Source organism: Mobula birostris, chromosome 2, assembly GCF_030028105.1.
Source record: "Mobula birostris isolate sMobBir1 chromosome 2, sMobBir1.hap1, whole genome shotgun sequence".
Classification (NCBI taxonomy): domain Eukaryota; kingdom Metazoa; phylum Chordata; class Chondrichthyes; order Myliobatiformes; family Myliobatidae; genus Mobula; species Mobula birostris.
In genome coordinates, this window is record NC_092371.1 from 221541551 (window position 1) to 221556464 (window position 14914).

Sequence of the window (14914 nt, forward strand, 5' to 3'; positions counted from 1 at the left end):
GGGAGATTTGATAGAGGTATATAAAATTATGATGGGTATTGATAGAGTGAATGCAAGCAGGCTTTTTCCACTGAGGCAAGGGAAGAAAAAAACCAGAGGACATGGGTTAAGGGTGAGGGGGGAAAAGTTTAAAGGGAACATTAGAGGGGGCTTCTTCACACAGAGAGTGGTGGGAGTATGGAATGAGCTGCCAGACGAGGTGGTAAATGCTGGTTCTTTTTTAACATTTAAGAATAAATTGGACAGATACATGGATGGGAGGTGTATGGAGGGATATGGTCCGTGTGCAGGTCAGTGGGACTAGGCAGAAAATGGTTTGGCACAGCCAAGAAGGGCCAAAAGGCCTGTTTCTGTGCTGTAGTTTCTATGGTTTTGAAATTTGTGTGATAGCACATGCTGTGACTTAGTTTGCAAATAAATATTGACTCTTTCTATTGCAGCTGTTGTCATTTATCTCTATTTCATTCATGTAGTTAAAGGGACTTTCCTTAAAGTTTTGCATAAGTCATTCTTTTCCCTTTGAAAAGTAAATAGACCTGAGGACGGTTATTTCCATCTGTATATTGATTATTATGATTATGAGGACACACAGTCCCCTTTTATTGTCATTTAGTAATGCATGCATTAAGAAGTGATTAAAATGTTTTTCCGGAATGATACCACAAAAACACATGACAAACCGACTTAAAAACTAACAAAAACCATATAATTATAACATGTAGTTACAACAGTGCAAAGCAATACCGTGGTATTATCAATACCTGATAAGAACAGATCATGGCACAGTAAAAATCTCAGAGTCTCTCGAAAGTCCCATCTTCTCACACAGGTGGTAAACCTCCAGCGCCGCAAAGTTGCCAATGCAGCATCCCAGAAGCATCCAACCACAAGCCGACTCTGAGTCCGTCCGAAAAACTCCGAGCCTCTTACCAGCTCTCTAACACCGATGCACTGAGCACCATCTCTGCTGAGCGTTTTGACCCCGGCCCCGGCAACAGGCAATGCGCAAAGCCGAGGAATTGGGGCCTTCGTCTCCGGAGATTCTCGATCGCACAGTAGCAGTGGCAGCGAAGCAGGCATTTCAGAAGTTACTCCAGATGTTCCTCTGCGCTTCACGGCTGTCCCTCCATCAAATCCGGATTGATACACAGCCCCTAGTTAAACATATCGATATCAATTTGGAACGGCCGCGTGCGCTGCGTCGCGCCACAATCTTCTCCTCCCTCCGATTGCTCCCAATCAATCATAGCTCCAAATACCCCAACTAAATCTACTCATACAGGTGGCTGGATAGAAGCAGTATAGTGGTGATACTTTTTTTTGTCTGTTTTCTTCCTGCTTTCTAAAACAAACCTGTCTGGTTCAAAAAATTTCTTTTCAAAATTCTGATTTTTATCAGGTATTCTACCAACATAGAACAGTGTGGGCAGTGAATTTTTTGAATATGCTTGTCAGTATTTGCTGATCAGTGTTACTTTCAGTTTCACAATTGGCTCAATGGGAAGAAGCAGAGTGATTGTTGGACATTGTTTCTTGGACTTGAGGCCTGTGACTAGTGTATCATGAGTTGGTGCTAGGAACTTGATATAGACATTTTGGATGTATGTGTGCAAGGAATGGTTAGTAAGTTTGTGGATGACACTAAAATGGACAGTGAAGAAGGTTATTGAAAATTATAGGGGATCTTTATTAACGGTAAATGGGCCATTGATTGGCAAATGGTTTTTGATTTGGATAAGTGTGAATTTTTGCTCGTTAGCAAGTCAAACCGTGTTAGCCATTGTATAGTGAATGATCCAACCCTGGAGAGTGTTGTGGAACAGAGGGACCTAGGAGTATATAGCTCACTAAAAGTGGTGTCATGGGTGGATAGGATGGTGAAGGAGGAGTTTGGCACCTGGCCTTCTGTCAGCGCGTTGAGTATAGAAGTTGGGGCAATATAATCCAATTGTACGAGACCTTGGTGAGATCACACTTGAGTGTTGTGTACAATTTTGGTTGCCCTATTACAGGAAAGACATAATTAAAATGGAGAGAATGCAGAGAAGATTGACAAAGATGATGCCAGGGTTCAAGGGCCTGAGTTTGTCGAAAGGAGTTGGGCCGGCAAGGACTTTATTTTCTTGAACAACAGAGATAGAAGGCTGACCTCATAGACGTGTACAAAATCATGAAGGACACAATAGGACAAACCCATGTGGCCTTTTTCCTTTCAAAAGAGAATTAAAGACAAGAAGACGTAATAAATAGAGAACATAAGTGAGAGAGAAGTGAAAGATTTAAGAGAGACTTGGGCAACTATTTTCACAAAGAAAATGAGTTGCCAGAAAAAGTGATTGAAGCAGGTACAATTAAAAAAAATTTAAACAACCATAAATAAGTGGATAGGAGGGGTTTAGAGGGATATAGGACCAGCGTTGTGGGCACTGTGGTCAGCAGGGATAAGTTAAGCTGAAAGACCTTTTTGATGATGTTATGACTGATTAGATTGTAGAAAAGAAAAATAAACAATTATAGACAATATTTTCTTATGAGGCTTGAGCCTAAGCTACAAAATGTTTTAAGCACATATTTGCAGGATGATAATCTTAGTTGAAAATATTAATTAGAAGGTGCAGGGAAGTTGCAAAGCTGCCATTTGATAATTCTGAACAAAAATATCAGTGATTATTAAATGGAAAATTTGCTGTTTCTATTGCTAAAACGATGGAATTTTACTATGAATTTATAAATGGGTCAGATTGTTCCAAGAATCACAAATTGATATGTGGTTGCCAGTCATTGCCTGCAAAATGACCTTGGTTCATGTGTTTTCCGTTAGTTTATTTTAGAATGTGGAAACCAAGAGTTGATCATTTCATTGGATATAAACATCAATTATCTTTCAGTACTACATGCAATTCATTATCACTCTTACAAACAGCAAATTATTCATTTTTTTTATATAAGGCAAGCCCTCAGGATTGAGGATAACTTGCTTTCATTTTGGTCACTTGGGATCTGCCATAACTGGGGCCAGGGTAGAAGTAAAAATTCTTCTACAATTAAGGCAGAGATTCCCAGGATTATTGCAGATATTGTATTTTTAATGTGTTTTGAACAATAGGAATCTTTTCCTTTGCGACTCATCTTTTCCCGTGACTGATGAGAGTGTGTTGTTTTCGCATACAAACATCTGCCGAATGGAACCAAATGAACGTAATTGGGAATCAAACAGGTCAGGTTAGCACCTCTAGAAAGACTTTTCAGTTTGAGGAATTCAGATTTTGCCATAAGTTGAGAGACTGAGTGGATAGGAGAAAGGAAATATTTCTTGTAGGACAAGGCCAGGATTATCCATGTCGTGCTAGTGTCTAAGGAGCCACCTGGATTTATACATTAAAGAAGCTAGAGGGAAGGAGAAAAGAGGTATGTTTTGGAATTCCCCAACAGATCAGGTAGTGCTTGTGGCGAGAGGATACAGTGAGTTAATATCACAATAGACTATGTAATTAGATATTCAATTGTTTCAGTTTGAGGTAACTAATAAAAACATAGAAACATAGAAAACCTACAGCACAATGCAGGCCTTTCAGCCCACAAAGTTGTGCCGAATATGTCCCTGCTTTAGAAATTACTAGGCTTACCCATAGCCCTCTATTTATCTAAGCTCCATGTACCTATCCAAAAGTCTCTTAAAAGACCCTATCGTATCCGCCTCCACCACCGTTGCCGGCAGCCCATTCTACGCACTCACCACTCTGTGCAAAAGAAAAACAAACAAACAAACTTACCCCTGACATCTCCTCTGTATGTACTCCCTAGCACCTTAAACCTGTGTCCTCCTGTGGCAACCATTTCAGCCCTGGGAAAAAGCCTCTGACTGTCCACACGATCGGTGCCTCTCATCACCTGTATCAGGTCACCTCTCATCCTTCTTCGCTCCAAGGAGAAAAGGCCAAGTTCACTCACGTCAGTGGAAGTATTTTACGCATCTGACATCTATCCAGTTTTCTGCTGGAGTGAAGCTGGTCTGTAAGACTAAAGGAAAATGTCATTGCACGTCCCAAAACCAAGGTCACCTCAGCTTCTTAATAAACATTTGTATTGATATGTGGGTACAGAGGTCTGACCAAAGAAAAGCAATAGACTTAGATTTGCATATGATGCAAGGGCTCAAAGAAAGAAAATAGGTGCTAGTTGTATAAATTCAATTGTATTTCCTTATGTTCAGTAGTTTGTATGATGTCACAAATTGCATTTGGAGAAACAATCTGTTACCAGGGTCCAGACCAGGTGATATTGTAAAATTAGAAGTGACTATTTCAGGGTGAATGGAAGAAACATTATGCAACCATACTTTTCTGTGTACAATAAGTACTTTTAGTTTCTGCAGTTGTGCGGAAGGTAGCAAATCTTGCAATGTGTATGAAACAGCTTTCAAAAGCAAAAAGGGGAAGTAACATCAGTATAGTTAGCTGCATGGATATTCTCACTTATTCTCTAATTGGTTTAAGCTGTCTTCAAAATAACAAATCCCTTTTCAAATATTCTTCTCAAAACAGGTGAATTTTTTTATTTTGCTTTCTCACATAATCTGAGCCAGCTGTTTCTTTGAAATAGGTTGTTACCAGGCCAAGAAGGGTTTGATTTACAAGGATAAAAATAAGACAAGTAAGCCAGCTGAGTGATTAAACAAACCAATGTCAGCATCCTTTCCAAACTAGTGTCCCCAAACTGAGACTTTAACCATTCTGGGCCAAGTCTGATGGGTAGGCTACATCACTGACATGCCAGAGAACAAATTTCTGAAACAGGCCTTCAGGATGATGCTGAAAACCAATTAAAATGTGGAAGGAACATATTACTTCCCATCTTACACACCTGGCCCATCAAGTTTCTTCTACACCAATGGCAGAGTTTGCACATCTTACTACAGGACATCAGCCAACTCCTACGTGCAGTAAACTGAGCAGAAATAAATCACCCTTGAATTTGAGATAAAATTAGGGCATTAGACGTCTACTACTTTGGTTAAGGGGATCTGGGTATCAACATCTATGACATTTCACTCCTGTGCCTGAACAATTAACTGTTGTTCCCAACTAAATAGACATCATCCTACTTCTCTCTTGATTTTTTATTGTTCTTGTTTTATTGCTTTTAGCAAAACAGCTCTTCCCCAGTTAAGAAGGTGCTTGATTTCCTACATAACCCTTTGTTTGAATTAGTTGTCAATGGAAGAGCGAGGTTATGTAAGAATTATTTCCATTTTAAAAATGGCTTGTTTATTTAACAGATTATTTTCAATTTGTTTCTTTAATCAAATACTGGTTTTACAAATCTCTGAAAGGTGGTCTCCAAATTAATTTACCACACTTCATTGTAGCTAATAAAACATTTATTAAGCAGCCAATAAATTAATAGATTTTCACTACAACTGCATTTTATTTAAATAAACCTTCATTGGTTTGATAATTGTGGGAGAACAATAGTCTATTTTAGTTTTTCTTCCAAAACAAGCTAAATCAATAGGCATGATCATATCAGTTTTTGACACAGATCCACCTACCTGCGCCGACTATATTTATGTATTTTTGAGATACAAATGTATTTATTGAGCCACACTGCCCCAGTGATCCCCCGATTTAATCTGAGCCTAATCATAGGACAATTTACGATGATCAATTAACCTGCCAACTGGCATGTCATTGAACTGTGGGATGAAACCGGAGCACCTGGAGGAAGCCCACACTGTCAAGGGTAGAACATACAAACTCTTTGCAGGCAGCGGGTGAGAAATGAACCTGGGTCACCTGTACTGTAAAGCGTTGTGCTAACCACTACGCTATCGTGCCACCCCGTCTGCCTTGAGGTGAAGCAGACTTTAGTAGGCATGTAGGCCCTGAAATCTTTAGACAGCTTGCCACTGTCAAAGGCCTTTTAAAGTGTCTTAAATGTCTCAAATGATCAGACATTTAAAAGTAATTCAAATAGATTTAAATTACACTAAAATATTTTAAAAATTAACTTGAATAAAAATCTTAAAATACAAACATTTTATTTAAACTTAATGTTTTTAATTAATTTAAACATTGTCTTTTACCATACGTTTGGAACTCAGACACAAGAAAAAAATGAAAATACAACAGAAGATGTGGAATATCAGGAAATATCTGTGGAAAGGTAAATAGAGGTAACATTTCAGACCAATGATCCTTTGTTAGAACTAGAAAAGAAAGAAAACAACATTGTTTTAAAATGCAGAGAGGTGTGATGTGCAGAAAGCACAAAAGGCGTATGTACGACTGGATGAAAATCAAGAGAATCATGATGACACAAATGCTGTTGATGCGATCTACGGAAAGGTGATGGATTCTTGTTCATATTTGATAAATTTTCAGAGGACTAACAGATGGAAATAATGTAGATCAAAGCTCTGGAGAGAAGGGGAGTGAAAAAGCTAAAGTCAGGATTATGAGATGGGCATAAGATGTAGGAGCAGAACTAAGGAATTTGGCCCATTGAGTCTGCTTTGCCATTCTATCGTGGCTGATTTATTGTTCCTTCTCTACCCCATTCTCCTGCCTTCTCACTGTAACTTTTGACAATCTTGCTAATCAAGAACCTATTGCTTTAAATATATCCGAAGACTTGGCCTGCATAGTCATCTATGGTAATAGGTTCCAGAGATTCACCACCCTCTCACTAAAGAAGTTCCCATTATCTCTGTTCTCAAGGCATATCCTTTTATTTTGTGGTCTGACCAATGCTTTAAAGTATTGGCATTACATCCTTGCTTTTATATTCTAGTCCTCTTGAAATGAATAACATTTCACTTGCCTTCTATACCACTGACTCAACCTGCAAGTTATCCTTTAGGGAATCCTACACTGGAACTCTCAAGTCTGTTTGCACTTCTGAATTCTATCACCAGCCAAATATAAAACAGTCTCTTCACAAACGAGAGAGAATCTGCAGATGCTGAAAATACAAGCAACACACACAAAATCCTGAAGGAACTCAGCAGTCCAGGCAGTATCTATGGAAAAGAGTAAACAGTCGATGTTTTGGGCCGAGACCTTGCATCAGGACTTTTTTTCTCTGATCCTGATAAAGGGACTCAGCCCAAAATGTCAACTGTTTACTCATTTCTGTAGATGCTTCATGGCATGCTGAGTTCCTCCAGCATTTTGTGTGTGTTGATAAAACAATCTATGCCTTTATTCCTTCTGCCAATATGCATGCCCATACACTACTGTACAGTGTACTGTATTCCATCTGCCACTCTTTTGGCCATTCTCCCAATATGTCCAGGTCCTTCAGGCAACCTTCTTCCTCAACACTGCCTGCCCCTTCACTCATCCTTGTATTATCTACAACCTGGCCAGAACTAACCAATTCTGTCATCCAGAGTATTAACATATAACTGAAAAAATTAGTTGATCCAACACCGACCCCGGCAAAACATTGCTAGTTATTGGCAGCCAACCAGAAGAAGCCCCCATTATTCCCGCTCCTCTCCTTCCACCAGTGAATCTTCCATCCATTGTAGTACATTTCCTGTAATGCTATGGGCTCCTATCTTGTTTAACAGCCACATGTGTGGCACCTTATCAGAGGCTTTTTGAAAATCCACGTAAAGAACATCCACGAGAAAATCTGCAGATGCTGGAAATTCAGGCAACGCACACAAAATGCTGGTGGAACACAGCAGGCCAGACAGCATCTATAGGAAGAAGTACAGTCGACGTTTCGGGCCGAGACCCTTCGTCAGGACATCCGCTGACTCTCCTGCCTGTTACTTCCCCAAAGAATTCCAACAGATTTATCAGGCAACATCTCTGCATATGGAAACCATACTTACTGGCCTATTTTATCACGTACTTTCAAGTACCCCAAAATATCATCTTTAGTAATGGACTGTAAAATTTTACCAAGCACTGAAGTCAGGCTAACCTAGTCTATAATTTCCTATCTTTTGCATTTTGCTTTTATTCCTTCTTAGAGAAAAGTGACATCTGTCATTTTCCAGTCTTCTGGACACATTAGGACATAGAACATAGAATAGTACAGCACATTACAGGCCCTTCGACCCACAATGTTGTGCCAACCCTCAAACCCTGCCTCCCATATAACCCCCCACCTTAAATTTCTCCATATACCTGTCTAGTAGTCTCTTAAACTTCACTAGTGTATCTGACTCCGCCACTGACTCAGGCAGTGCATTCCACGCACCAACCACTCTCTGAGTAAAAAACCTTCCTCTAATATCCCTCTTGAACTTCCCGCCCCTTACCTTAAAGCCTGAGTGAAACATTCCTGAGTGATTCTTGATTGATCACTACTAATGCTGCAACAATCCCTTCAGCTGCAGGCAACCTATCCACTTTCAGACCTTTTAACTTCCCAAGCATGTTCTTAGTATTAATAACTACACTTCTGACTCTCGGACTTCTGGCACATTGCTGGTGTTTTCCACAAATACTTATTCAGTTTATCCACCTTTCCTTTGTTCCCATTTCTAGTTCGTCAGCATCATCTTCAGTGGTCCAATATTCAATTTTAATTTTGCCTCTTTATATATAGGCAATTGGAAACATAAGGTTACGCTTGCAGACTGAATAGAGCTATTCTGCACTTAGTTTACATTTTGCTTTTCTAATACAGTAGAGACATTTCTTTTTGAGCACTGAATGAGCGGCACTAAATTGGAAGATCATTAGGACTGGAGGCTAGATGTGAGCAGCAATCAGCCCCTCCATTCAGCACTTTAGTGCTTTGACATTGGGCTCAATTGTGAAACCAGTAGTGGTGCAGCTCAGGTCTAGATTCTTTACTGCAATCCAGATAATGTATGAAGAAATTCTGTTCTGAGATGCTATTCTTTAATAAGAGCATGGATACAAGTTTTTTTTTCTTCAAGCGGCATTTTATTGAATCTACTCATAATTAAGTGAGAGATTGTCTTATGCAGTTTCACAAAGCTTCATATTCAAAAGGATACAGCTAATATCCAAGTTATTTAATATATTCAACTTTAAATCAGAATTGCATAAATAGTTGCCAGATACACTTAGGTAAGGTAGAATTACTTGTGACCAAGTTTAAGGAAGCAGCTTATTTTTGCTTGCCACCAAGGAAATCCCCTGTGACTACAAAGTAATAATCTGGAGTGATTCTACAAATGAAAATATTACTAATTCTGTGGATACAAAACATGCCACTAGCCTTATGGCAATTTAGGACACAGCCAGAAATGTGGAAAAACATGAAATCTAGAAGGTGCAATAGAGAAAATGTGTCAAGTCAAGGGTGAATTTGCCAAGTTAATGCTCATACAAATTTGCTTATCTTGCTTCATTTGGTTCTCAATGTATAGTTGTACTACTCATTCCCTTATGTGCTTATGTAGCTTTAATTTAAATGCATCAATGACATTCAGCTCATGTATTTTTATTGGATTTGTTAATAACTATCCTGCATGTGACTCTTTATTTCTAGTTCTTTACAGATAGAAGCACCTATTCTACAGCTGTTGTTTTGAATCTTTTTATATATTTATATTTATTTTGGTTTATTTTTAACAGGCCACAAGTAAGCACTGCAAGAAAATTGCATTACTTCCTGATGCTGGTCAACTTTCAGTAAAGAACTTATTTAAACTTCTTATCAGCCATGTCTTACGAGCGAAGGGAGGCCAACTACTTGGCTAATGAAGATCCAGACCAGCTTTCGAGAACAATAACTTCCAACATTCAGAAAATTGGACAGCATTGTAAGTTAAATGGATTTTCTGGTGAATAACTTGTATATTCCCAAAACAAAAATCTACCAGTATAATCTAGTTATGAAGGAATGGACAACAGTACAGTGGCAAACGTTACTTAGTTTTAGCTTGCCATAAGTACTTGGTTTTGAGCGTATAAAAATTTTAAAATAAGAATCAAAGTTGAGCACAGGCCTGCAAATAGACAGTACAGGACTTTGTCGGCATAGACTTGATCAGAGAATCTTTTATCATTCACCTAAGAAGATTTCATTGAATACATTATTTCCTGCTTTAATGGAAACCCTATAAGTGAATTCAGTGCCTGGCTGTATATGTAGAGGCATCTGTCCTTCTAAAGTGGGCTAATTCTCTTGCATTTAATTTTGTGTGTGGAACGCATATAGAATTTTTGAGTTGGAGCAGAGGCAGTTCTCACCAACAAATGCACCATTGAAATGACAACAGTAGTGTGAATTACATGATTAATAGTCATCAATGAAAATGGTTGAAAATGTTATGTCCACATTTCCTTATGACATGGGAGGTCAACGAGAGGCTCCTGGGTCAATGCAAGCACACAGAGCAGTCCTGGTATACATGTTAATCCTCTGTATCACCTATCCTTATGTCATCATAAATATGACCGTCCACCCTACACTAGTGGCAATTTATAGCAACCAATTAAGCCATTGGGATGTGGGAGAAAACCTATGCTGTCATTGGGAAAGCGCACACACACCACAATAATGGCATAGGAGTTTAGGATCAAACCTTACTGCTGCGTTGTGAAGCATAATCTCTTCTAGCTGTATCACTGCATTGAATTCAGTGCTACTAAATTCAGGAGTGTATGCATGCATTATGTTATACTATACTGTCATGAAAAATATGATTTTAGAAAAGTAGCCTTCTACTTTGAAGAACGCTGGTGCTGTAGATTTTTTTATTTTGTTGTCATCTTTCTACATCAACCTCATCTATATTACACAATTTTTTTGTACACCTTCAAAAATTTTATCTTCCGCTTTACACTTGCTTGTGCTATAAACGTTGAATAGTTAATGTGTAGAATCTTTTTGTTGCTTATGCTTTATTAAATGCTACAGATTTTGTTGGACAAAGCCGAAGCAGAAAAGTTGCTAGATAAGAGGAAAGTGCTTAAGACAGTGAACAACTGTTAGTACAGTATGCCCTGTTCCTCCAATAATGAAATCCATATCAATGTTTGGTTTATGTGTTACATGTGTGCACTTACAAATCTATTAACTCTATCTATCTCAGATCTGTAAATCAGCCTGTATGCCTTTCATTTGCTGAAAATTTATTGGTTTAATGAACCATTCGATAACTTTTCATTTCAGCCGCAGAAATCCAAAGGATTTTAAGCCAACTAGGAAAACCTCAGGATAATGCAGAACTTAGACATCAGCTGTGAGTATGCTATGTAAATACTATTAGATGGAAACTTTTTTTCCTGTAATTTGTGGAGGGATAAAGCTATTTCCATTGGTTGTTATGTTAGTAATACATGAATATTAACTCGAGAATCTAAAATACAAAGGGAAGAGGTTTTTATTTCCAGACATTGTGACTTCCTTATAACTTGTGGTTCAGGTTGTTAACTATGTAGTCCAATTTTTGTAGTGACAATACTCTTAATCTTTCAGTGCAGACAGAATAGGACATGTCTGGTAATCCCTAATTGCTTTCTTTGTGGTATTTGAAGAATCATGGCTATAAGTTGTTCCTGATCACATGTGCATCAGAGTTGAAGATGTACAGAATAATATAGCAACACACAAAATGCTGGAGGAACTCAGCAGACCAGGCAGCTTCTATGGGGGGGCGGGGGGAAGAAAAGTACAGCCAGTCTTTCGGGTTGAGATTCTTTGACAGGACTGGAGAAGAAAAGTTGGGGAGTAGATTTAAAAGGCGGGGGAGGGAAGGGAAAAACACAAGGTGATAGGTGAAACTGGGAGGGGGAGGGATGAAGTAAATAGCTGGGAATTTGATTAGTAAAAGAGATACAGGGCTGGAGAAGGGGAAGTCTGACAGGTGAGGACAGAAGGCCATAGGAAGAAAAGGGGGGAGGAGCACCAGAGGGAATACAGTTAGGTCTCAAAGTTAGCCATTTTAATGATCCTATCACATGAGCTGCTATCAGATAAAGTATGGCTACCATAATGTAACCTGCATATTGTTAGTTATTCTGCTTGGGTTAGTTATCCTTTAAGAATTATGGCTATAAGAATTAAGTGCCAGAGAGAATTTGAGAATATCATCAACGTACTATTTGTGAGTCTGTTACTAGTCAGGCCTAGCAAAGCTGAGCTCTAAGGCAATGCCTGCTAAAGATTAGTGTTGTGCAAATGCATGGAAGATGTATGTTGAAGGCCAGTCATTGTTTTCACAAAATAATCTTACAGGAGTCTTTGATAATCTTCAGTGCAAGCATTGACTGCTTCATTGATGGCACTCATTCAGTTAGAAGGAGGTGACCAGTTCCAAGTATGTAGCTCATTTTACTTCTCCAAGAAGGAAGCTTACCCAAAGCAAAAAGACATGGAGGCTGTGCCTTCTGTTGCAGGTAATAGTTGTTCCATATTAGTACTAGCCAATGATCAATCATCCAAGAACAGTAGGCTAATTTTCCTTCTGACATTCAGCAATCAAGGACAATACCACAATAAACTTGTACATACAGTGCAGTTTTAGATCTGGGTATGCGAGCAGTGTGTAATTTGCTTTGCAGTGCTGACCATTTAGTGTTTCGGTCTAACCAGTTTTTGCAGAACTGCCAACATCTATCTGCTCTCTAAGATTTCTGCTGATAGTTATTACAATGATACTTAGTATTAAATGTCTTCTTTCACTACTAGTCAGCAGAAGCAGCAGTTAGTCAATCATCTAGCTAAAGAAACTGAGAAGTACATCAAGGAATTTGGATCATTAGCAGCTGTAAATGAACAGGTGAGTTCTGAGTTTCTTTCTCACGTTAAAAAATGTCTGCCAAAGTCTATGAATTTTAAACAATTTAGCAAACTGCCTTGCTTCAGAGTTTTTCTAATGAAAATTAATAATAAAGATTTTGTTAAAAAGTTAACTGAATATTCCCAAAACTATAGCCCTAAATAATATTGTAATAATATGGTAACTTGGTAATAATTTCAGTCAAATTTGGAAGTCAACGATTGTGTGCAATTAACTTTTTATTTGCAAAATGGAAATTTCTTTATAATGCCCTTGTTTATGTCTTAGCGACAAAGAAAGCTACAAAAGGATCGTTTGGTTGCTGAGTTCACCACTGCATTGACTAATTTCCAAAGAATCCAAAGAGAGGTCGCAGAAAAGGAAAAAGAATTTGTAGCAAGAGTACGTGCTGGTTCACATCTGTCTGTAAGTATCCATTTATCATTGAAACTAATTAGGGAAATTTTCATTTGGATTTTTGGATCATTCAACACAATCTTACTCTGAGCTGTGGTATCATTAATTCAGAAACCAGCAGAACTCCTGTACTGTTAACAGTTGTTGAGAAAAATGTGTAATTCGTTAGTCTTAGTGCATGAAATGCTCATTGCCCTGAAGATGAATTTGTACAAATCTTTAGGCTCTGTTTTAGTTTGACTTCTCAATTGATTTCACTACTATACAAAAAATTCAAAGTAAATTTACTATCAGAGTCTCTTGGATAACCACATCTGTAGCAGGTGCAGCAAGATGCAGCTCCTCAGAGAAAGTGTTGAGGAACTGGAGCTACAGCTTGATGACCTTCAACTCATACAGGAGATTGGGGAAGTGATAGATAGCTGCAGGGAGCTGTCACGCCTAAGCTGCAGGAGGCAGGTAACTGGGTGACTCAGGAGAAGGAAGGGAAATCAGCAGCCAGTGCAGAGTACCCCTGTGGCCGTTCCCCTTAATAATATGTATACCACTTTTAGGTACTGTTGAAGGGGATGACCTACTGGGGGAGCCGCAACGACCAGGTCTCTGGCAATAAGTCTGGCTCTGTGGCTCAGAAAAGAAGAGTGGTGAAGAATTCTGCAGTAGTGATAGGAGATTCCATAGTTAGAGGAAAAGAAATGAAGTTCTGTGGATGCAAGAGAGATACCCGGATGGTATGTTGTCTCCCAGATGCCAGGCTCAGGGATGTCTCAGATTAGGTCCACGGCATTCTGAAGAGGGGGAGAGAGCAGCCAGAAGTCTTGGTACATATTGGCACCAATGACAAAGGTAGGAAAGGTGAGGTGGTCCTGAAGAGATTCTGGGATTGCAAGGCTTATCATACGAGGAGCATTTGATGGCTCTTGGTCTGTACTCACGGGAATTCTGAAGAAAGAGGGGGCAATGTTGAAAGGCCTTAACAGTGTTTGTGGAGAGGATGTTTCATTTGTTGGGGGAAGACCAGAGTGGACAGTCTATCAATAAAGGGGCATCCATTTAGAATGGAGCTGAGCAATTCATTTAGTCAGAGTGATGAATCTGTGGAATTTGTTGCCACGAGTGGCTGTGGAGACCAATCTTCGGGTATATTTAAGGCAGAGGTTGATAGATCGTTGATTGGTCAGGGCATGAAGGGATACGGGGAGAGGGCAGGAGATTGGGGCTGAGAGGGAAGTAGATCAGCCATAAAGAAATGGCAGAGCAGACTTGATGGGTCAAATGGCCTTATTCTGCTTATGGATTTATGATCTTGCATGCATGTCACCTTATACAACCCTAAGATTCATTTCTTGTGGGCATACATAATAAATCCAGGAAACACAAAAGAATTAGTGAAACACTAAACCCAAGACAACAGACAACTAATGTGCAAAAGACAACAAGCTATACAAATACAAAAGAAAAAAAACCAAATAATAAATAAATATTGAGAATGTGAGATGAAGAGTACTTGAAAGTGACTCCTTAGATTGTGAGAACAGTTCTGTGATGGGGCAAGTGAAGTTATTCCCTCTGGTTCAAGAGCCTGATGGCTGAGGGTAGTAGTTCCTGAATCTTGTGGTGTAGGTCCTGGAGCTCCTGTACCACCTTCTGATGGCAGCAGCGAGAAGAGAGCGTAGCCTGAGTGTTGGGAGTCGACGATGATGGACGCCCTTGAAAATTAACCTTGTTGTTTAATATTAGCTTATTATCTCTGATAGTATTGGCTGTGTGTTAGCA

The 14914-nt window shown here is 39.1% G+C and overlaps 1 protein-coding gene across 2 annotated transcripts in view; it reads left to right on the forward strand.

The window, feature by feature from the left end:
* Window positions 1-14914, forward strand: part of stx7l (syntaxin 7-like) — a 46381-nt gene that overhangs the window by 6499 nt on the left and 24968 nt on the right. Inside the window, exons 2-6 of one of the 2 annotated variants that reach the window (XM_072251509.1) lie at window positions 6104-6165; window positions 9570-9757; window positions 11113-11182; window positions 12631-12721; window positions 13010-13147. In XM_072251509.1, the coding sequence (XP_072107610.1) occupies window positions 9658-9757; window positions 11113-11182; window positions 12631-12721; window positions 13010-13147 (399 nt within the window). In that variant the 5' untranslated portion in view covers window positions 6104-6165; window positions 9570-9657. The remainder of the gene's footprint in view (window positions 1-6103; window positions 6166-9569; window positions 9758-11112; window positions 11183-12630; window positions 12722-13009; window positions 13148-14914) is intronic. The other variant, XM_072251508.1, reaches the window with a different exon arrangement.